The sequence below is a fragment of the Neopsephotus bourkii genome, unplaced genomic scaffold (genome assembly GCF_033783945.1).
Source record: "Neopsephotus bourkii isolate Nb327-2 ecotype Australia unplaced genomic scaffold, CSIRO-AGI_Nbou_v1 NB_1433, whole genome shotgun sequence".
Taxonomy (NCBI): Eukaryota; Metazoa; Chordata; class Aves; order Psittaciformes; family Psittacidae; genus Neopsephotus; species Neopsephotus bourkii.
In genome coordinates, this window is record NW_026901910.1 from 3,202,910 (window position 1) to 3,227,492 (window position 24,583).

At 42.9% G+C, this 24,583-nt stretch overlaps 1 protein-coding gene across 6 annotated transcripts in view; it reads right to left on the reverse strand.

The window, feature by feature from the left end:
* Positions 1 to 24,583, reverse strand: part of GRAMD1B (GRAM domain containing 1B) — a 109,639-nt gene that overhangs the window by 75,918 nt on the left and 9,138 nt on the right. For 2 of the 6 annotated variants that reach the window (XM_061368477.1, XM_061368479.1), the window contains exon 1: positions 4,995 to 6,008. The exons of 1 other annotated variant lie outside the window; for it this stretch is intronic. In XM_061368477.1, the coding sequence (XP_061224461.1) occupies positions 4,995 to 5,353 (359 nt within the window). In that variant the 5' untranslated portion in view covers positions 5,354 to 6,008. Of the gene's footprint in view, positions 1 to 4,994; positions 6,011 to 24,583 lie in introns of those variants that run through there. 3 more of the 6 variants (XM_061368476.1, XM_061368478.1, XM_061368480.1) reach the window with 3 other exon arrangements.

A 24,583-nucleotide genomic window follows, 5' to 3' on the forward strand; every position in this document is an offset into this window, starting at 1 on the left:
GGTGGAAAACAACTGTGGTAATGAACACGATGATTAATTGTTAAATACCATTGACAGGCACAGCATTGTGTAGGACATCACATTCAGACAGTCCAATGGTAAATATTTGCTGACGAGATAAGACCAACAGCAATGAAGTTCCAGGCTGTTTGTAAATCAATCAGTTTTGATACTCTTGTGTCACTGGTCATCCTAAAGCACACAGATACTGAAAGGAAAACCACAAACTACTGCACAAAGGCAGGAAGGTTCAGCCACCTAGAAAAAAGAGCTGGTGGAATTCACAGCCACTTGGCACACATTATCGTGACCAAAAGCCTGCAATCACAGCAAACAGTACACCAGTACTCTTTCATCAGAGATAGGCATACAGCAACCTAAAAGATCAGTTCAGTGGAAGCACAAATTAGGTGTCATTTGAACTTGCAGGCTCACAAAGGAACCAAGCTGCTATTAAGCCATCATTTGTGCCCTTCTTAGATTAGAAGAGATACCACAGAAATGGAAGTTTGTGCTTCCGGAGTTTCTGAAGCTACCAAAATCAGAAAAGATGAGCTGCTTTACTACAGAGAGCCATGTAAAAAATAACCCTTTTCCTGTTTTTGCTTTGAAGATGCACAAAAGTACACATTCCAGTACTAAATATCCAACTATGTATTCAAGTCCCAAATGCAACCCATCAGATACACACTGCATTTAAAGCTTTGATTTCTGGAGATGTGCGATTATCAAGGAGAGATGCTGTCCAAAAGCACGGGATGGTATTAAAACATGCCACAATTTCTGCCAACGTTCCAGAACACACACTGTCTGACATCTGTCCTCCCAAAAGCCCCAATTAACCGACTCCAGCCACAAGCAGAACAAAAGAACGCAACCCGTTTGCCTCTTCCATTATGAAACCCCCAGGAAGCTGCCAGTTCCTCACACAAATGAGGTTCCAGCACGGATTTTGTCATAACTTCCAAAAGCAATCCCAGGACACACACATCTATCACTTCCTGCAGCGGCTTGCTGGGTTTCTAATGAAGGAGAAGCCCTACTTCCTCTCCTCTGTCCTAAACCAGAAACATGAAAGCTCTTAAAAGCCAGAGAAACTGAGAACTACAAGATGTACACAGTTACTCATTGTGCAGCTTCCTGGAATTGTACAGCACAAAGAGAACAGAAGTAGAGTTAACCAAGGTTTTGTCTATGAAACCTCTATGGCTGCGTGCCCAGCAGCCCAAGAAGCCTCCATCTCCCCAGCATGTAACTTTCCCTAAGGTAAGATGGAATACTTCTAATAATGTATTTCAGGTTTACATCTTAGAAGCATTTTAGGATAGGTCTTTCCCTTTAGCTGAACTTGTCATTTAGGACTTCAGTGTTTCGAGCAGGAGACCAAACTGAGGCTATTCTGAGACAATCCATTCCCCATTGATCCAATAAAACCCACAGCCAGTTCTACATTCTTTGGAGCACCAATGTTTTTAATGTCACCATTACGTAGTCTAGAGGCTGTAACTGACCAAACGCTTGTCTTTAGGACAAGCATTAACAAAAGACAAACTGGGTGATCTTGGAGCTCAAGGGAAAGGGAAGTCTAGCATCAGGACACAACAGCCTCCAGGACGGCCCCTGAGAGCATATTCAGCAGGGAATAACAAAAGCAAAACAGAATACAAACCATTTACCATCCTTGGCATTCTAGCCTATTTCTCTCCCCATAGGGGAGCACATTAGAGTACCACTAGTAGAGTCTGCTCCTCAGGAAAGCCTCACAGGAAACTGTTCAAGAACCAAGTATTTACCATACCTCAACTATTATATATGTACTGTTGTTGAGCATTCACACAGGAGCCTAAGTCAGGCAATGGTGGCACAGGGTCCATCTCATTCCAGTACTGATCTTAAGCCAAAAGGAGAGCACTCCTTTAAGCCCAAGTGATCTACCCTCTCAGCAGTTCTTGTCTTTAACATCGAGAACCAAATGCAGTTCCAGAGATTAGTAGCAAGGATGACTAAGTAGTAAATAATACATTAAAGCAGACAGACCTTCATATCCCCACATCAATACTGCATACTCATTACATACATATACAATACTAACAGACTGCATCTACTAACCTATGAGGAAAGAAACATCATGCCTTCATAAAAAAAATATCTGTGCACCTGTGAGCAGGGATCCTGCTTTATAAAGCTGTATGCGGGTAAATAACTTCTATCATTACCTGGGTAGCAAATGATGGATGAGGAGGCTAGGTAAGCTGTCTGCATCCCTTACAAAAATCATATTGTATTGTCTATATAGACCCCCTGGAGCTCCAAACGTGGTACGGATCATCATGCTTTTGTACAAGGACAAAGCACAGGGAAACCCCTACCCCTGAGAAATGGCTTCTTTCTGCTCTTTCACCTTGAACAAGACTCTATCATAGGCAAGCCAAGTTCTTATAAGCCATCTCTGCTGTTTGATGAGAAGAAACAGCCTCTCTTCTGCTCTATCAGCCACCTAACAGCTTTTAGAGAACCAGCAGGTAAACAAGCCTTAACATTATCCAGGCTGTTAAAAACTAGCCACTGATACAGAACATTGTGTAGGCCGGAGTTTCCGGATGAGAAAAGCAGCCAGCCTTCATCAGACCTGGAGCTTTACAGACAGCATTGAGTCCTAAAAGCATTTGTTTATTCACTTGGATGCTTACTGTATGCTAATGGTCACAGAGCTATTGCTTTTGCTCAGGGGCATGTGAGCAACACATGCATCACTGAAACAAGTCAGCTGGTGCACAGTTTGCTCTCAACTACCAGCTTTCCTGGGAAAACCCTGCCATACAAACAGGCACAATCTGGCCACATCATGGGGTAAAGCTTATTGGACTCCAAAATACCTATCAAACTGCTACATAACAATTTAACTAGAAAGAGGGAGTGACTGGAAGCAAACTGCATGCACCCTTCTGGTGGGAACCACATGTGATGCAGCCACCTTTTCCAGGTGGATATTAGGAACCTATGTACTTAATAGTGTGCCCTTGCTCCCAGTAGATGTATGGCACACTGACCACATTGGGGATCCCTGTTACAACAGTGTTTAATTGAATTCTAATTAAGTTAATCAGCTGGACACTTTGAGCATCATCACTGTCGCTCAACCCCGAGACAGGGCTTGGTGGAAAAACCACTAGACAAAACACTTCAGTCGTTCCTCTATGACAATAGCCCCTGCTGCCTTTAAACAAACTCAGTACAGTAAATAACATTACAAACAGCAATGTCATAATAAAACAGCAGCAAGAAAGAGCCAGTGCTCTGGATGACCAAGTGTGAAGCAGAAGAAGGTAGACAGGCAGTATCTATCTGCTTTACAAAAAGGCAGCTTCCTGCCCTGTATCTCAGGACAGGGTTCCACATGCCTTGGGGCACAGTAAGATTCACACCACAGTACCAGCTACCAGGCTCCTTCACATTAATGCCACAGCATCCTTTCAGTTCATCACTCTGTGATTAACTCCCTGCAGAGTCTGCCCTCTCTGTGTTGTTTCCATGCCTGCTGAGTTTTGAGAGCCCGATGATGATCTTTGCATTCTACAAGCCCAGAGGCTCAGCACAGTCACTGGCAAACTGTCTGGGTTTTTTCCTTTGGACTAGAAAGGGAAAAATTCCATTCGGAAACATCATATTTCCCATTGTGAAAGATTAAGAGCCTGCTACCTACAAAGAAAGAGGTTCCATGCTGGCTCTGGTATGTTAATGCCACCTAAGCCATCAACCTCTTCAGCTTTTTTGCAGTCATGCTTCAAAACCATAACCAGGGTTAAGGCAGAAATGTCTCAATGATGAATTAGCAGAAAGATGCTATAGCCATGGGGATACCATGTGCGCAAGAATGGACGAAGTTTTCTTATGCGTTCGCACCAAAACATGTCTTGGCCTCTGTCTCAAACACACTCACCACCAATCAATCCAAATTAAATCCTTCAGCTGAAAAGCCATCCTTCAGGCTTGAACTTTGTGATAGGGCATATGCATTATCTGCCCTGTTTGCTAAGCTATAACTGAGTCATTACTTGTATCACCACACTAAGTGAAAATAAGTAATATTCATCAACCAAGAGATGTCCTTCAATGGCAACTTCATAAAAGAAGGATTATCAAATCCTTCATGGCATGCATTTATTGCTGAAAGTTCCCCAAAACTAATTGGGGTGGATTAGTATAATATTAATGTTGTAGAAACACTTAAGCAATACAGGCAGTGAGTCAGTGTAGTCTGTTGGGTGCAGAAACAGTAAGAGACAAGTTTCTGTTCTTATGGAAGTGCAGTACATACTTTCAGGCATAAATCCACATATGGATGCATGGGGGTTGCAAAGCTAGTAAAGAATAATTGCCCTATGCAAAACAAGCACAAAGATTTATCCAATGCACTCATGCCTCAAAGAAAACACTGTGCCTGGTATACTGTGGGTCTTCAGGAAAGGTAATTATCCCAGTCTCCCATTACAGGTTAACTACACTGTATACCCTGATGTACTGATACTTGTATACCCTGGTAGGACCTGCAGAGAGTTACATACAATATAGCTTTGTCTTTGTATGGCCACACAATAACCCCCTTGGCATTAATCTTCCTGTGTTGACAAGCTCTTGGACTTCTTCTCTAATTATGTGTCCCCTTTTGAGCCAAAGGACTGAGTGACTTTCAACTCTGGAAAGGAACCAAGAACTGACACCTTGATATGCAGACCCACCTACTAGTCACAAGGACTATTGTCCTCACAGTCTCCCAGTATCAGATCCAGAATGGATGTCAGAGAAGGTTGCACCTAAGGATTAGGCCATCACCAGCAAGTCCCATCAACTACATTACCCATTCCAGCCAATAGGCGAGGACAAAGTCCCAGGGAGAAGCACTCCAAGATTTCTAGGGGAACAACAGACCCTCCCTATGTATTCCGGACATGCTCTTCTTGGAAGCAGTGAAGGGGAAGCGTCCCAAAACATACCTGCTCTCACTGTATTCCTTCTTCTCTCTCACACGCAGCCACTTCCGAAGGAGGAAGCGCTTGCGCCGTGGGGAAGCACTGGGTGTGGAGCAGTTGGACCAGGGTGTGTCCTCATCGCTGGAAGGGGTGATTTCAATGGATGGGAGCTGCAGGTATTCCTTGCTGGAGGATGGATCCTGATACCTGCAGGCCTCCAGGCTCTGCTCCTGCACATTCTTCATCCTCCTCATCTTGAAGCGCTTCCTGCGCAGGGTCGGGGTGGAGGAGCTGGACCAGGCAGAGCCCCCCTCCACCACCTGCTGCTCGGGGACTTGCAGTGCTGGGAGCTGCAGGGTTTCTGTCATGTTGGCAGCTGGCATCAGTTGCCCTTTCTCCTTCTGCTCCCACCCCCAAGCACTCTAGCTCTGATCCCGGTGTAAACCACACCACGACACTGCGGCTTGCCTTCCTCCTCCCTCACCCGGTCCAGCACTGCCCTCCCTCTCAAGCAGGAAGCCCCATGTTCTTCACGTGCTTTCATTTAACACACAGCGGGGTGGGGATGTTCAGGACAGACATGCCACAAGGGAAGCCAGTGTCAAGTTGTTCTCCTTCTCCTCTCTACAAAACAAAGTCCCTCCCCTGCCTGGTCTCTTTCACAGCAGCTTTAGCACCGAGACGAAGGTTGCCAGCAACGGCTTGGCTCACTTTCAGCTTCTTCCCCCCCAATCCCCCTTTGCCTTCTGTCTTCTTTGCCTAATGTTGGCTCAGGAAAGCAAATCTCCTGGGGCTGTGCTAGGAAACTCAGCTTTGGTCTTCTCAAGAGACGAAGCAAGTATGGAGTGGAGCGGCGTGGAGCTGTGAGGAGGTCAGAGAGAGAAACAGAGGGAGGGAAGCAACAACACTAGATAAAAATCAGGAGAAAGAGGAGCAGGAGCAGCATGTTCTTTTCCTGTAGCCGGTAAAACATATGCAGGCAGCTGTTGCAAGTGGAACTGCACTCTTAATCCCAAGGGACAGGGTTTATATTACCAAATATGCTGCTGCTGCAAATCAACCGAATGAAAAAGGCTAAGACGGCAATAATAGCCCTCTGCAGAAGGCAATTGGACAGGCTTTCTCCTTGTCCCACCTTCCTGCTCAGCCAGCCCAGCCCAGGGAGGGAGGGAGCAAGCCAACTTGGACTTTCAGCCTTCTTTCACAAGTGGGGGGTTTTTAGTCCCCATTGACTGCTCACAGAGAGGAAAAGGGATTGAGGACAAGCTATAAAGCAGTAGCAGCATGTGGCACCAGGATGTGGAGGCTGGTCGGCTTTATAGCTCATGTTCATATAAGAGTGAAAACTGGTTAAGTTCTTGGAGAGCAATGCTGCTTCCAAAATGACAGTGGGTGATGGATGGTCTCAGGTCCAGGAACCAACAAAGACACCACATAAAGACAAGCAGACATGCAGAACACATTTGAGACCAGGAGAACGACACACACTAAAACAGAGGACTCCCAGGCATTTAATATGCTAAGGAATCCCTACCAAGAGTCATGCACTGGGAGGAAAAGCAGCCTTGGGACAAGAACCAGTGTGACATTCTCCATCAAGACCCCCTGAATGAAGCTGTATGTTCAGGTGGAAAAGCAACATAACTTTTATTCTCTAAGGAAGCGACTAGACTGGATTTCAAGTGTGCTCTCAGGAAAAACAAGCATCCCTAAATCCCAGCTTCAGTTTTCGTTGTTCAACAGCCTGAACCTTTACAAAACATTAGTTTAAGGTTAGAAAATATTTGTCAACCCTAATCAAAACAGTTGGCCTTGCATGGGCTGCCTTGGTTGTGTTTGAAAATAAACTTCCCAAGGACTTTGAACATCAAAATCTACCATCTAGGACACAGATAACTAAGGACATCAGATAAAGATTTATAACAGCAGGACAAGGGGGAAGGAAGCATTTCAATAGTATGTTGTATTGAGGTTTTTTAGTCCTTATTCTACTATATTCTAGTTTGCTGTACTGTCCTTTTTGCTCTCCTCATCCTGTAAGTTAATAGCTTGAGCAACTCTTCAAATCTATTTCTGGAGCTCCTGTCACCTTGGTGTCAATGCATCAGGTGCACGCACAATCAAAATGCCTTCTATGTTTTTATATAAGTGGGTGTTTGTAAAGTAACAACTTTTTCAATTCCAAGAAATTAATATCTACAGATTAGTCAAAATGCCAGCATTCCATAACAGACTTGCACAAGTATCTGTGCATCCTCCCTGCCTCTCAAGGGCTGATACCTTTCCTCCTCTGCAACAAACCTGATCATGGCAACAAGCGGCTGAAGGACTCAGGGTTTCCATCATGTCAGCACACATCTAGAAGCCTGCACTAGCATTACTGGCTAGCTGTTAATACAGGAATTTCACTGTCATCTTCTCATGGCATGTGGGAATCCAAACCCCACAATGTAATCCCTAAGTCAGTGTGTGCAACTTCAGCAGAAGGGTTTAGTACCCCTTTGAAGGCTACCATAAGCAAGTTTGGCTTCATATATTGATGAGCCTGATCACCTACAGAATCTTTCATCAGCTACATAAGATACTCAATTATAGATACAAGTGCAAATAAGAAGGGTCAAAGTTTGCCCTTTTGCATGATTTCTTTAGTAATAAACTGCAGAGCGGACATTGCAAAACCACAGATTCCTCACTGATGTCATCTAATTAATCAGGAGACTCACACTACATTGCTCTGGGCAAAAGGAGCATTTGGTAATCACCTTCTTGAGCAAGGCAGAATTGGCCCTTTCACCAGTCTGCTTTTCGCTTACATGGCCATGCCAGTAAGATTTCTTCACCCCCAGCCTCACCGAACACTGGAATCAACTTCAGCGAGACAGGGGGGCCTTTCCCATTCCTTTTTCACACATACAAACCTGGGGCTGTGCCATGAGAATCCTTTCACTTAGGACAGTGGGCACATGCATTGGGACTATCCCTTTAATTCCAAGTACTTTGCTGGTTAGTAAGCAACGCCTCTATGCACTCCAACATTCTCAGCACATTTTTGTTTAGGAGAGGGGATGCTGACCACCTGTCTGATGCTCTTAGGAAAGACAGAAGCTATGTAATAAGAGAGACAGCTCAAACGCCTGACCCACAGAGTGAAAAATACCAACCATGATCAAGCACTATTCCTGTACAAATCACAGCAGCACCATTTGACTGCCTCTGTGAGAGCCTGTGCGTTGCTGCATCCTTGTTTAATGACTACTCCTGTAGCTTAATGATCCGTTTAACAACAGATTCATTAGAGCAGCAAATAGTTGTCAATGCTTCAGGTTGATGAACACTCTCTGCCTTTCTCCCACTCAAACATTCCATCTTTTCCAGTGTCCAGAAGAGGATTTATGAATTAAACCAAAAAGAAAGAAAAATCCTCTGAAAAAAACTAAAAATCCCTTCCCTGAATGAACATGAACTAATTCCAGCCCAGGTTCTTTGGCAATCCTTCCCGTAATAGCTTTCCCATGTGTTTAAGGGAGAGCAAAATGTCATCCCTAATAGATGAATACAGAATATGAGATAGCAGTGAGAGTACACTGTAACAGACCAACTCACTAATTAAAATAGGTTGTTTTTAAGCACAGGAGATACATATAACTTGTTCAAAAGACTAACAAAGTCACAATACTGCCTACAGCAGCTCTGCCAGGTCGGGTAGGGAGAGCACTGCACTTACAGACTTGGATGAATTCAAGCTGTATCATCCTATTCAAACTTCCCTTTTCCTACAGTTCAACAGCATGTTTAACTCATTGTGCTTACTGTGCAGAAGTGGCACAGAGAAACCTGCCATGCCCACAACACAGCAGCCCCTGCTAGGTCAAAAGCCCCATTTCCAAATTGTAAAACTAATGTGTTTCTTTTTCCTGTGAAAATTCCAAAGTATTTTTGTGAGTTCAAATGAAAAAACAAATATTTATGTGGGTTTACTTCTGCATTCCAGCAGTTTTCTGCAATAACAGTCATGTTATCTTTGGAACCAGAGCACTTCCTTACACTGGGGTTCAGCCATCCTTTGCTCTTTGTATGTTACATTAGAATGAGGCCTGTTACAGTTTGACATACGACTTGTTGATACATGCAAGTAGCATAGATTGGCTGATTATTCTTCCCTTTAGATCTGTCCCTTTAAATCATGTACTACCAACCAGCAGTTGCTATCATTTGAACACACAGAGTCCATTTTATTTCGGCTCTGTGATACCGGATACCTGCATGTGTTGTTCTCTGAAACCCAAGTGCTGTTACAAAACAGATGACAAGTTCCACAGGCTGCAAGGCAACAAATACCAGCAACAGGCTGATAGCCCAGTATATCACAAAGCAAGATGGAGCCACTCCTGTGGACCATATAATCCCCAGTTCTTCCCTGCTCAGTAAAACACTCATTTCCATCCTACTCCACAAGCAGCCTAGTTCAGAAGGCAGCCCTGCAGTTCGTTTAACACCCATGAATCTCCATTACTTGGCTTAAACACTGCCTCAGCATCTCTTCACCTCCCAGAAAACACACTGTGAAGGAAAACAAACACATTTTTACCCTGAAGGGCTGAGGATGTTTCTTCCATGCCACCTGAACAAAGAACAGAACCGTTTTCATTGTACTTTGACCAATAACAACAGAAGTACTTTCAATCAAAACTCCAGTAAGTGAGGAATCAGCTTCTGGACAAATTGCATAAACTGGTTATAAGATTGTGAAGTATTTGTCGCTTTGGTACTCAAAAAGCAAAACCATATACAGCACACTACAGGATACCTGATTCGAAAACTAGAAGCAGTAACTCTTAGCTCCTACCAGAATCACATTCTTGTTTCCAACCACGGGTGACAAGAGAAAGGAGCTGCAATAGGCTTAACCACATTGCACCAATCTCTCCTACCAAAACCAAACTACACTTGGGGAATCTATATGTTGTATTACATATTACTTGCTGGCAATACTTGAACAGGCTGAGAAAAAGGCTGTCTCCAACAGGGCTTTCTGCTTAGAGGTTAACCTAAATGTTAACCTAATTATCCAAAAGGGATAATTCTTATGTCAGGAATAACCATTACAGATGTCTGCCTGTGAATTCTTACCAAGCATCACACTTAACCAGGCATTTATATTTTGACCTACACTGTAGCCGTCCCCTGATTCTTCAAATACCACCCAGAATTCCAGGAATTGTCAAACCCGATTCAAACAGCACAGCATCTTCTGTATTTTTTCAGCATCAGGACAATGCTTTCATGGTTAATTTCTTCAGGTACTGCTCTTCCTCCAAATTGAAGGGGACGGTGGAGCCAAAGAGAGCAAGCCAAACAAATTAAATCAGTGTCATGACTTTGCAATAAGAATTCAGCAGAAGATAACAACAGGGCAAAGGTTTCAGGACCTTTTCCTCAGTTGGAATTTTCTTTGCTATTTAGAACTCCAGTGAACTATTTGGCACTGCTTATTTACACTGCTCAAGATCTCCCACTTGAGTATCACAAAGGGAAGCTCATCTCTTCTCATAAATCTAAGGGAGGGGCTCTACGGTAGATCAATAAATACCATCCCTCATAAAACATGGGGTGATCCATTACAATGAATTTCCATATGAGCTTGGCATTTGGTTTGTGCTATGTGTATTGTACATGAAGGAAGCAAGGGGACTACCCAAATTCCTTTGAATTCCTCCTCCTGTAGAGCACTCACTAACAGGTCACAGCTCACAGCACACTCCATTAACCACAGGAGAACAAGCCTCCAAGTACAAAACGTCTCTGAACAGCACATTCTTCCCTATCCAACTAAAACACCTGCTTTGCTAGGTCAGGTCAGTCGAGTTTGCTTTATTTAACCCAGACCTGCACACAGAAACACGCACACGCACACCAGCCCAAGGACCTTAAATACACTGAAAAACATCACTCAGCTGTTAAGGAAGATGAAAGATTGCCTACACAAGTGTGACAGAATCACAGCTCTCATTAAAACCTTGAATATGTCCAAGTTTTATTTGCCCCAAGAGCAGCAAATTTAAGATTAAACTAAATCCTTGCTTCCCCCCTGCTAAATCACGTGCAAGAAGCAGAGAGCTGGATTCCAAATCACACCCTAAAGCGCTCAGCACAGTAGCAATTAGACCTTGTAGCCTTTGCAAGCAGCCCAGCTGATAATGAAGCCCAAGTAGCATAAGTTGGACTCAACTGAAAGCAGGGGTGCACAGATGTGCAGCTGAGCAGCACACTGCCCTGCTCACCACAGCAGAATAGTAAACTACTATAATAGAGCATCCACACGGATAATGCCATGTGGACACCTCCCCTGAACACCCCAAACATGTTGCTTGACTGCGATATGTTTCAGTAAGAACTGAACTCCGATCTCAGACACCTGAATCTCAAACTCCTACCATACATGCAGTGCCCTTCCTGTAAGTAGGGGTTATGCAAATCTGCTTCCCACCCGAGCCTTTCTTTTAGCTCAGAAAGCAAAACAGTGAATACTGCAGCAAGTACTGTATTGTCCTTTCTGGGATGGCCTCACTCCAGTTAAAACTTGTATCTGGCTAAAAGCAGGGCTTCCTGGCTCATAACTTGTGTGCTGTTTGCATGACTTGATATAGGAAATATAGGAATCTAAACCTGAGCCTAACAAGAAGAAATGATTGTGTTACCTGTAAACCATTACTTTGTACCAACAGGATGGTTGGAAGTGGAATAACCTTAGGTGTTTCCGTCTTCTCTTTAGGAGAGCTATAACCAATCCCAGAACAGTGATCTCCCTCCTTTTTTCTTATGGAACAACAAGAGAAGAACATTTCTTTGTCCTACAAAAATACCAGGGAAAGGAATGCCTGCTTCTAGAGCATTTTCTCTAGTCTTGTCTGCACAATGCCAAATGGAAGCCACCACAACTAGCTCTGTACTCCTAAGAGCCACTAAACTGACAGCAGGACAGTGGTAAATTCGTTTTATAATTAGCACATAGAAACTGCTTTATAAATACCATTCCTGTCCACCTCAATTATCCACAACTGCAGCAGCAAGGCTGATGGAGCCCATTCCTTCAATAAGGCAAATGCCCGAGGACAACTGTAATCTTTCTTCATGATATCTGGAAAAGAGCTATTTAGAGAACACTTCATGGACAACTGAAAAATGCCTCTTCCAGCTGGCTTTGCCATTCACACTTATAATCCCGCACTTGCTGTTATGGAAATGAAGCCAGCATTTCTGGCTTTGTGAAATGAAATGCATTTGTTCCCCCCCAGCACATATTCAAGATACGCATATCACAAGACACAGATTTCTCTCCATCAATGTGCATTACATGCCATAAATGAGTTTGATGCATTAAATATTCACAGACTACAAAACTCACACCCGTGTTTGTTGCTTGCATCTACAGAGCACATACAAGACAAAATATGTACCACGTCTACAGCATCAGTGGGTAGGGACTACAGTAAGTATTGGACAGTTCTATACACTGAGATCACAAAGCACTGTCACATGCAGTGTCACAAAGTAGATGCACTCTTTTTCATGGATAAGCAGAACACACTCAGTATGTCCCTCAGGCAGAGGTTTTACCCAAGAATGCACTTGTAGGTGTGAAACAGCTGATAAATGCCTCCACAATACACTAAGGAATGCAGCAGATCTAGATGCTAGAGACATTAGAAGACAACCACCACCCTCCCAGTTACATCTCCCCAGCAGCAATCTGTTACTGCATTTCATGTGCACAGGCTAGCGATGTCTTTGCTGCTGCAGCAGCAGGTTACACTGCTAATATAGGTTGTAAATAAGCTAAATATACACACACAATTCCAAGTGTCAGAGGCTCTCACTGACCTAGTTCCAAACGGTTGCTGAGGATCATCAGGCTAATGGTCACCTTTTAATGAAATAGCTCAGAACTGACAGGTTATGGTGCAATCGCCAGAGATCTGCTTCCTGCATTTTCCCTCTGAATTATCATTGTTAAGCTCTTGGGAGGCTCATGGGGAAAGTAAGGTCAAGCTCTGCAGAGGCACTCAATCAAGGTCAGAGTCAAGTGCTTTGAGAGGAAACACTAAGGATGCCCTGACAGAGCATCTATTTCATCTGTCCCCGGAGCTACAAGCACCGGTAATGACCACAAACTGAAGAACTTCTTTGCTTTTCAATTAAAAAGTAGCAATAAAAGCAAACAAGCAACACTTCAGCTCTTTGGGGTTTTAAGTAATGCTGAACAAACATAACTCCTATTTTTATACATACACCAGGATTTTTACTCAGCAAGCATGTTAGAGTCGGATACCACCAAGAGGTTTTACCTGTGATCAGAGTGGTTTGGACCACACATCACCTTTTCTACCCTTTAAACAGTCTCTCAAATTCTCACAGGATTGCAACCAGTGTAACAGTTTCCTATAAGCACTATTATCCAAAAAGGCTTTCTTTTGCCTTAAAGCCAATTGGCAATTATTGCTGAGACTGGATATATCAGGGTTTCTGCAACACACCCCTACTCTTCTGTCCTTCAGAGAAAGCCATTTCATGTCTCAGTATCCTTTCAGATAATACTGAGATTAAGAGAGCTGCCTGATGTTACAACTGCCTAATTTAAGAAAGCACATCAGTCCCATGGTGATCTTCAAAAGACAGTCAAAATGTCCAGGAGACTTGAGAGTTCATCTGAGCTACAAGAGCTGAAAACTCCATGTCCTGTCGCCAACAAGAGCAAGACAAAACAAGCATCCAATTCAAGGTAGGTTGTTATTGCTCCTTTCTGATCGCAGCTACAGCATGCATTGGAATCCAGCTGCTTGTGAAGTAGAAAATCTCCTTAGCTGAAAATGAATAATTGCCGAGTATGACAATCTTAGGTCTTTCCCCCCACCCCCTTTATTAAATTTGGGCACTAATATTTGCTGAGCTTTAATTCTCAGCCATCATCTTGAGTTCCACTATGTGTGATGCCAATTTCTCTCCTACCATGACTGAACCGCAACTTATAAGTGGTGAACAACAGGAAAACAGTCTCTAATGTAATTCTGACTACTTTATAATGCACCCTCTGCTGTTTGTCTCTGCTTTTTGTTTACAGCTCCTACCACGTTTCATAACCACTGCCACATGCTTACTATAATCTCCAGGCACGGATGAGTTCCAAAAGGCAAGGGCAAATATATCTTTAAATTCCTTCTTAAACCAAGGGCTGAGATGACTGCAATGTGATACTACTGCGTGCAGTGCTGTCTACGTGAAGAAGAGAAACAGATAACCTAAAGAAAAAAGCTATACATAACACAAAAGATATAAGCTTCTTGCTTATATCTACGTGATTTCTCCTTCATCCAACTAAATGGGCTTTTATTTGCCACCTAGTTAAATTTTGGAAAAGACAGCATCCTACATTCACATGACCAATCTGTGCCTCCCCATTTTGAGCTGTGATTGAAGTGGAGCATCCCCGATGGATCAGCCTGAGGGCTCTTGAATGTGTCCCTAAACCAAGATGCATTTTACACTTGGTCCGGGTTCCTATTCCTGCATTCCAAAGCACACAGCCCCGCAGATTGGCTCAAGACCGAGTATGGCAGAAGGGACCCTTCACCAGCAGACCCCTGCTGCTCTCTAGCGTTCGAGAAGCTACAGGCAGGATGACAGCCTGGCTTGTACTATACAGTCAGCATGAGTTTGCTTTTCAAATGGTTCCTTGCCTCTAACATAGTTAAGTACAGACACACAGGAATTACATTTAGCACAACGTTGTATGTTGGAACTGTCACTAAATGTTGCCAGACACATTCACCCCTGTTATTCTCTGGGGAAGAGCCCATGTATTCATAAGCCATCTGCAAAAGCATCTCAAGAGGTTGTGAACTTATGTCTGATACACTGACAAAGGAAAACAGTTGATGAGCAGGCACTAGCAGATCAAGGACCAAACTGGTGTAGGATGAAGAGATACGATCAGCCTGAAAGGTCCCAAGCTGGGACACTTCTCCTTCAAGTTCAGAGAGTTCCAAACAATGTAGAAGGACCTAGCTAGCTGCAGATAGGCTTCACTAGCCCTTGGTGCAAGATACGGTACATAGGATTTGCTGAGGAACAATTTCATCACTGGTATAAATCAATCAAGTCAAAATTACACCAGGAATGATTCAGTTCCAGGTTTTATCCTCTTCCCCCACTACCTTCTACAGAATTCAAACCGTTTCAGTTCCCAAAATTGAATTCTACAGTGATCAGACACTGAGCTGGTTGTTGTTTGGTTCATTTTGATGGTTTTGTCTCTACATAAGGTTATGCAGTGCACATCGAAGACTGGACTAATAATTTACAAGCAGAACAACATGTTATTCCCAGGTTCAAATTCCAGCTGAATCGAGGGTGGTGAGGAAAAGCCAATTCCCGCAAACAATGCTACTACCTTTGGAACAGAACTGGGAAGCAGAAAGAGATGAAATCTCTGAACCATGAACTAAGTTTGCAAAGTTCTGCCTCTTTGTTACAAAATTATTCAGCCCAGACTCAGCATCTGAGTCAATAACCTCTGCAGGAATGAATACTTAGTTCCTTGCAGAATCTTTTCCTTAGTTATAACAGTATCTGCCATTCATCCCTGCCTGCGCAATTTCACTCCCACTTCCTCCCAGCCAGCTAGTATTGCGTACAAATGATGCTTATTAATGTTTTAAATTGTGTTTCTGGGCCTCTCATCCAGTTGCTGAGGACTGAACCACACAATGCCACCTTTATCAAGTTGTAATAAAAAAAACCCAGACTAAAAGGTGAGTAAAAAGCCCCTGTAAGTAGAAGCTCAGTGAGACATGAGATAAACGTCCTTAATACACTGGAATATGGCAATTATCTACTTTGGGTGAATCAGTGTCCCTGATGTGAATAACATCTAGTAATTAAATCTAAGGCACAGAGCTTAAGTGGTTGATTTGGATCTAAAATAACCAATAGGCTCTATAATTAGACATAGTTAAAAGGTACTGATAGCAGTAGGACAACTGTCAACTGCCCAATGCAATTCCTGAAGAGTTCTCAGAGTCCAGCATTTGATTTAAATACTAAATGTGCACCAAGCAAGCAGCAAACCTCTTTCATCTGGAACAGAGCCCAAAGACTTGCAAACCTTCCTTCCCTTCTAGTACAAGTTAGCCTGCCTCCAAAGACAATGATTGCAAGTTTCATTTCAGACCTAAGATTGAACCTGTCACACCTTCAGTCTTAATATAAAGGTGCGAAATGTTCACATCCCTGTGTTTAAGTCATCCCTTGATTTAAGCTTGTTGGAAAGCAGTTCATGAGCTTTCAAGCATTTGCTTAGACCACTATAGAGTTACCATTAGAATCCCAGTGCAAGTTTGCAGTAGCAAATTAAGCTTTCATCTCCTGTACAACACAGGTAATTAATACTTCTACTTAACAAACCTAAGGCGTAGAGGGTGAAGTGATTTGTCTGTACTCACATACTTTGTTCCTGCAGTCATAGTTACACAGGATCTTCAGGTAGTCCTTGAACGTTATAAAACAGGCACCAAGTGTCAGTGAAATTTGTACTCCTGTACCAAGCAGGCTTTGGGGATAAGAATAATTGTTCATGCACCTTTTACAAGGTGGTGTGCTCAGTGCAATGAAGTGCTGTGGGAAAGCTGTTGCTCCTTTTTTCCAAACTTAGACCGTCAGACAAAGCAGGTATACAAATACCTACACAAAGAGCTGTGTGCCTGAGACATGAAAACACATCTCCTAACAGTTCAGATCAAAACGATCGGCCCACTTAGTCTAAACTACAGAGCACTTAATAATGAGGCAGAAGCCCAGACAGATGGATGAGCAGGCTGAGTTTTTCCCCCCTCAAGAAGTGAGGATTCAATAGCATCTGCTCAAGACATCCAGAAGGTTTCTGTCACACAAATAAAAATAATCATCATCTGTCAGTCTCAAATCACTGCAGCAAACTCACATGGATGAAGAGCAGAGATTCTCAGCTCTAGGAAAATCAGCCCTTCTCCAGAGGAGCTGCACCAAACTTGCAAACATAACAGTCAGCACTGCCCTAGGAGCAGGGAATCTACATCTCACGTCACTGCTGGCTGGTCTTTCCCACATAAAACTCTAACGCAGCTTCAGGGAGCTCAGGTATTTGCTGAAGTGAGCAGTGAAAGCTATCAGCAATGTGTCGAGTGTCCCTTGTTGCACGACATGGAAGATTAGGGATTTCCTCTCCAAGTTTCATGCAGGGGTTGTATGCAGCATCCTCAACCATTAAGTGACAAATGTGACACATTCCAACCAAGGCTGATCAATTTACTTAGGTCAAAACGACAGCTGAAGTCAATTCTCCAAAGATTGCCACACCAAGACCACTTCTGATACTCAATGACATATGCATCCTCCTACAATTTATGTGATCTGCTTATTAGGGGCCATCAAGAAAGCATAGGTTTTAAGCTGTCTTTGCTTACAGTACATCCTTGATCAAATAGTTGCCATAGGCCTCTAATGTAGAAAAGGAAACTTCCCAGGGAAATAACTTCAGTGATCCAGAACAAAACTAAACCTAAGCTAGCTATACTAGAAAGGAGACCCAGATCCCTTATTTCCACTCAAACAGGCCACTGATGAGCTAAAAGATGTGACACCAATTTGAGTAACAACAAAAGGCTTACATGAACTCACATCTTTCAGATCCCTCCACGCTTTTCTGACCAATTCCATCTGTCTTAACTCCTCTCACCACCTACCTTATTTTTGAAGGTTAACAGCATCTAACACTCATAAATACAATTTACTATGGAATAATATTTATAGCATGCAGAATGGTATCTTAAGTCATTTCACCTGTATATCATTGGTCAAATAACACTGTTACAGGACTGATCTATATAACATCATCAAGCTTTTCCTGTTGAGCACTTTGACACTCCAGTTCCACCAGCAAACTCCTCCACAGTCACAAATACACCAAGGAAGCTGCTATTGTTCCATATAAACTACAATCAACAAGGCTCTTCAGTGCCCAATACTGCACGTCCTCTATTCACGCTTTCCTCCCTTCTGCTACTCTTTTCAGTTAAAATAGTCCAAGTTTAAATAGTTGAACACTCAGAGTACACTTTTCAAACAGCCAGTCCAAAATGCACATGGTAGTGCAGCACTTACGGCGTTAAACAAACAGCAGAGAGCATAGGCAGTCTTCTGTGGATAGCTTCACCAGGGAAGCCTCTAAAACACAGCACTGGATTCATTTCATCACCATTGGGAGCTGCAGTGGTGTTGAAGGCAAACTCTCTGGCTTTGTATGTAGACAGAAAAAAAGGGAGGGGGAAGTGGAAGATCACCAGATCATAGGAAATCCAACTGGGTAAAGTATGAGAATCAGGCAGGATCTTCCGTGCTACCTTCTCCTCCCTTCCCACTGTTACCCTAAGAGCAGTTTCAAAGCCAGAGGCAGCAGACGACTAACAAAGTTCACATTTATAACACCAGTCCTCATCTGACCGAAACGGCAGTAAATGAACAGCTTCCTCTGGCATTTCAGCGAGCAGAAAGCAACTGGAAGCAGCAACTGCTACCACAGCAGCTGCCACATGGAGCAGAAGGAAACCGAGCGGCTGCGGATGGGTCTCAAGCCTGCAGGCACACACTGATGATGATGAGATGGTCCCTCACGGGGTGCTTCCTCTAAGAAGCCACTTTAACAAAGCAAGAGATGACAGAGGGGAGGGATTGTCTTACATGGCGAACGTTAAGGATACAACTTCTCAGGAGTAAATAGTGATTCCACACATCCTTTTTCATTTTCTAAGGGGTCAGCAGTCTGAGTGGATGGGTAAAAACTGGGATATGCCTGAAGGGGCTTTTTCCTCCCTCCCAGGAATTATCAGTTGGACTTCAGCAGTAATTTGGCTTATATGCACATTTCTTCACTTTTAAATGCTGTGTATGAAAGTACACACAAAGCACAGGAGCAGAAATTGAACTGGAGCTCACAATGTGAAACAACAGCTGTCTGTAACCCAAGCACTAAAGATGAACATGGCTGTGAAACCAATTCCTCATTAGGACATACTCCACATAAGTCACTTCATATTCAACAAAAGGCAAGTGACAAGAACACAAAGAACTACAGTCATACAAATAAACACTCAAGGCTCACATTTTCCAAGGCTCCTATCATTTAGGCATTTCTTTAATGCAGTTATAAGTCACCTCCAGACACAACACTTGCCACAGTCTAGCCTCTATTTATGAGGCTTGAACAGAGCCTTCCCATCTTCCTCTCAGTCAGTACCATTGAAATACAATTCCAAGTCACTGAACAGACACACACACACACCCAGGGCTCTCAGTGTCTTTGGAGAGCTTTTGGCACCTTCTCCTTCTATAGGATGCTTCAAAAGATCTTTCAAGACCAAAGTCACTGGGTGTAATGCAGAAAGCACTACACACAACAAAACCTCTCATCAACTGGATCAGAACAGTGAAACACCTCTAGAAGTGCAGTGGGATGCAGGCATATGAAGGACACTCCTTGATTATTTGTCCTAAGTGGTAAGACATTGGTAGTTGCTGTTAAACATACTATGTTCTTTTCACCTCCAGTCAGTTCTAACTGGGGAGCAGGGGTGCTGTAGGAGAGAATGGGGCAAAACTGTTTCAGGTAGGTTAAGAATTGACTTCATGTTTCCCCCACAAAATGCCTAATAACTTACTCAGACCAGCTCCAGACAAGACGTTTTTTGTATCAACCCACCATACACAGAGCCTCAGAGCAGACTCCACTGCTTCCACTACAGCCATTTCCTGATCTCTGCTCTGCTTCCAACACAAATGAACTCCGCTTCCTGATTCTCACAATGCTGCTGGTGTTGGCCTTTACGTAATTTATAGTGAATATTTTACTTCCTTCCTCCCCAAATATTGGACGTTTAAAGAAAAAAACTATTTTTTTTAAATCCAGATACCATCAGTTTATTTTAAATCTACTTATTTTAATATATTATTTTCAAACTTCCAGAAATACCAAAACACAAAATCTCATGGATTTACAGGACTTATTAATATCCTTCTAGAAGATTCGCTGACATTGAATTAAGTTACATGACATCATTCGTTTTTGATCTTGAATGCCTTTACAGCTATACACAGCATTAACAGTTGAGTTTAACTGCTCCTAATGCCTTTCTTCTTTTTCAACTGTAACTTTCAGAGTTTGAGCTTTATCAAGTCAGGCAGTCCCTTAGGCTTTTCCCCACTATATTTGACGTAAACCAGAATAAAAGGGCAGTGAACACTCCCATCATGTGTTATGAACATACAGTCATCCATAGGGCTTACCAAGAATCAGTTCTTACTTGCTTAAGATATCATGGGCCTTCCCTCCTCAGCCGTTGCCATAGAAACCTCAAATTATGTCTATAGGGGAACAGGAAAAAAAGGTTTCCTAAGGTATGGATGAAACGGCTCCATGGAAACAAGCCCTGACTGTCAGAGGAGATGAAGGGGAGGGTTTGTGTGGGAAGACACCAAGATGATCATCATCTAAATATGTAAAACAAGAGCCAGGCAAGCTGTCATTCATGTATCTGCCTACTTCGTGACTGGCACTGAGACCTAATGGCACAAGAACTACTTCACATCAGGCGCTGGCCAGTGATTCCAGTGTCCACACACACTGGAGGTGTACAAATACATCTATCTGTATGGTAATAATACACCACACCACTACTAAACCTAGGAGCTAGTGCAACTTAGCATCATTAAATAGGAACCAAGCTAAGAAAGGTTAAGAGAAGTCCATAAGTTCACTTGCACACACCCCACAGAGCCTCCCCCCAGTGGTTCTCAACCTTACAAATCTGCCAGCTTTTTCTGAAAAAGAAGATGGAGAGATTTTGGGGAATTTTTAATCCCACAAATAGCACCGGATCAGCCTTTTTCTGGAAAAGATGGTATTGATTCTTTGAGGCGATGTTAGAATCGCAGACTTTGGAACAAACGCCAGGAAACAGCAAGCAACCTTACCCACTTTCTTCACAAGACAGAAAGCTAAACCCTATCAATGCGTATTATTGATGGATTGTGCTCTAGCCACCGAGACCAAGAGTCAGCTATCCTAAACATCTACATCTGATGCAGTTGCCTGAGCTCCCTCTATAGTATATGAGGTAAATACACTCATCTCATGGTTAAATAAGGATTTAGATAGATCAGAAGCCTAAAGCAAAAGAGTCATATCTGATCCTTGATCAGCAGATGCTAGTCCATAACCTCAGGCAACTTACTTAATGCTCCTTATCTGAAACTACCTGAGCAGCTGGTTATCTGCACCTCCATTCCCTTAGTTACCTCCGCCAATACCCGAATCATCATTAAGTGTTGATGAGATAAGTAAAGCAGAGGAAACATTCAAACAGATATGTCAGTGTCCCGGATTCTTCCAGGAAAAAGGAGAAATCAGAGCTTTTCCAGCCTCTGTCACTGATCTGAGGTCCTGATTTAAAGGTACAGAGTTATAATCTCAGCCTTCTCATTTTTCCCCCCATTCCATTTGCCTTTTCCATTCTCAGCTTATATTTACCTGGAAAGAACTTTGTATTCAAACACTGCTTTGGAAACTCACATGAATCCATCCAGCTGTAGTTCACAACCCTGAACTTGTGAAATACTGTGAAACCACACACAAACACCCCTCATGGCCAGACAGGCTACACACACACACAGCACTCTCACGAGCTATTCTTACTTTGCATTAAGTTAATGTGGGGTGGAATTCAAAGACACACACAGCATCCTGCCCTGGCCCCAGCTTCCCAAACCCGCTATTTCATGTTTGTGCAACCTTACACCACAACTCTTCAACTTCTTCCTGCCCTGCTTGATTTCACATACCCCCATCGCTTGCCAAAACCTAACTCGCATAACACTTGCTTTATAAAACTCCCCTCTTGAAGGCTCAGGAATTGCTTTTACTTGTCTGTCTTTCAACAAGTCCAGGTTTCTGCAGCCCTTGTAACAGGGCTGCTGTTTACAGCTGGGAAACTCTGCTTTCTGTACTGCAGGATGTTAAAACAAACCTATGGGGAAAAAAGGCATCACAGACTCAAAGGGCAAACTTCAGTTTGCTGGAGCAGCGCTGTTAAAACTCAAGCATTATGTGAGCTGCATCTCTTTGGAGCTTGGAATGTATTTTCAGCATATGCTTAGGAAGAGAACCAAAGCTGAGCGTTGGGCAGAAGGCTGGCATTATTATTACAGCAAGAACTAGACTTGAAGTTTACAATTTCAACTGGTTTCATTCAGACAAAGAATTTGAATAAGAAGTTGGTGAAATGAACAAGAACAAATCCTGAAGCCAAGAAAATCAGTCTGAAGTAAATGCCTTCCAAATAAAACTGTGCTGTGTACAGCTTTAATAAACACCTTTACTCCTCTAATAACCACCTTCTTGCATTTCAAAAGCACAAACAAGTCTTGCTTATCTTGGCCTGCCAATCATACAGCTAACATGGAGTGTATAAATAGGCATCACAGATAGTGTTGCACAGACTGAAGTAGAAAAACAGTCTCAGTTCTTGGGCTATTGTGCTTCCTTCCTTGCCACAATTACAGAAGGAACATTTTCTACAACTTAGAAGTTGTGAGCGTCTTCCAAACCCATCTCTTGTCAGAGAGTACTGCTTATTCTGCCCCAATCCTCAGCACAGAACATGCCTCTCAAGTATTTATATCTACCCAGTTCTGAATATTTAAGATACTAGAGGATGCTTGCCTTGACTAGCTAAATGTAGAGCTTCCACAGGATGTTAATACCCTGTTTTCTTCCAAATTCATAATTTTGTTACCCATATCCCTTGCATTGCAATGCAAGTATTCCCTTAAAGGGAGAACCTGACTTTGTAGCATCTTGATTGCCGATTTATATGCCATCATTGCCATGAAGATGGCAGTTTAGAACTACAAACAGAGGGGACTTTGTCCACAGGTTTGCAGTAACTAAATCAAACTTCAAACCAAACTAGCAGCCACTCTTGAGGGGTTCATTTCTAACAGATTTGCTACTATCACTGACCAGAATTACCTTGGCAGGCTACTTAGTTATTTGTCCTACTCCTAAGCACCCTTCTCCAAAATGCCTACATTATGTTCTGTCTTCCCTCAAGTCACTTCATTGCTTCCACTTCTGTCTGGTACTGGTGCATTAACTTGCATCTTCTCTTGCTCTGCATATGGAGGCTGAGCTTTCCCCCTTTAGGAGGGCCTTTTGATTTTATGGCATCAGTCCTTAATCCAAAACACTCGATTAGGTGTAGGAGTTCCTGACTTCATTCCCTCCTCAGAAGAGTTCCAGTAAAGCACAATCATCAGCTGAATTAAACCCCTATGAAAAACACTCTCAGGAATTCTGCTTACGATCCAAGGGTGCTAAAGAAAGGAACAACATACAGTAACGATTAGCAAGTTATTCAGAGCTTTACTAGAAAACACACAGATGGCACACAGACAGTCAAATGCTACACATACATTTTATGACATTTTGGAAGCAGCACATTTGGATTGGAATACGCCAAGCTGTTACTCAGAGCGGCTTACTTGCCATCAACAAAACTCTCCCCCATTGATTTTCATATTTAAACACATATGCAGCACATACCTTTGAGCATGCTCATAGTAAAACTATTAACATGGATTTCTATGTTGCTGTGATCAGTTTTCTTCTCCCTCCTGAGTCTGGAGGGAGCCAGAAGCCAATGGAACAAGAAAACCAATATGTAAACCCATGAAAAGGACACCAAAAGACAATCTCCTTCAGAAGCTTCTCTTACTCATGGAAGTGGTCATTGAAGTGACCTTTAATGTCTCCAACTTGTGAAAGTTCTTACAGAAAGAAGTCCAAAACCCTTGTATTCCCTGTATCCACCACATGAGACATTCTCTACCATTCTAATGCTTCCTAACCCATGCAGCAGATGAAGATGCCCAATGAAGAACCAATAGGCCCTTTATTCATAAATTCCATACTCCTATACAAAGTTTAAGCACAAAGAGAGCAAGACAAAGTGCCCTCTTTCAGACACAGCTTACAGGTTTTGTGCTCAAGTAATTTCATCTCTATTTCTGCTCACCCTTCAAGGATGAAGGGATGTCACCAGAGAGTGAAGGGCACTAGTAAGCAGATCATTTCAGCAATAATTACACTTGGCATTTAAATTATAGCCCAGAATGATTTAATCTAGAGCTTCACTTAATAACAGTGGAAAAAACAACTGATAAACAGCATTAAGCTCCTTAGACGGCAACATTTGTAAAAGACTCGTGATTAGGGGGAAGGGAAACTACAAACCCAGCCTAAAACCCGTACCTGTAGAACTCAAATCTCCTCTTAAAAGCAAGGAGATTAAAGCAGCCAGTGCAGGATCTGATGGTAGCAAGTGTGTAAGAACTCAGCTGCATTCAGAAATAAACAGAACAGTAATCACTATGCCCCCTTTGGGTTAGGAGTGGCTTTCAAGGGCTGGAATTTGAGCCACAGTACTTAATGGCTTTAGCAAAAGGGACTTCACAACATGTGTCAAACA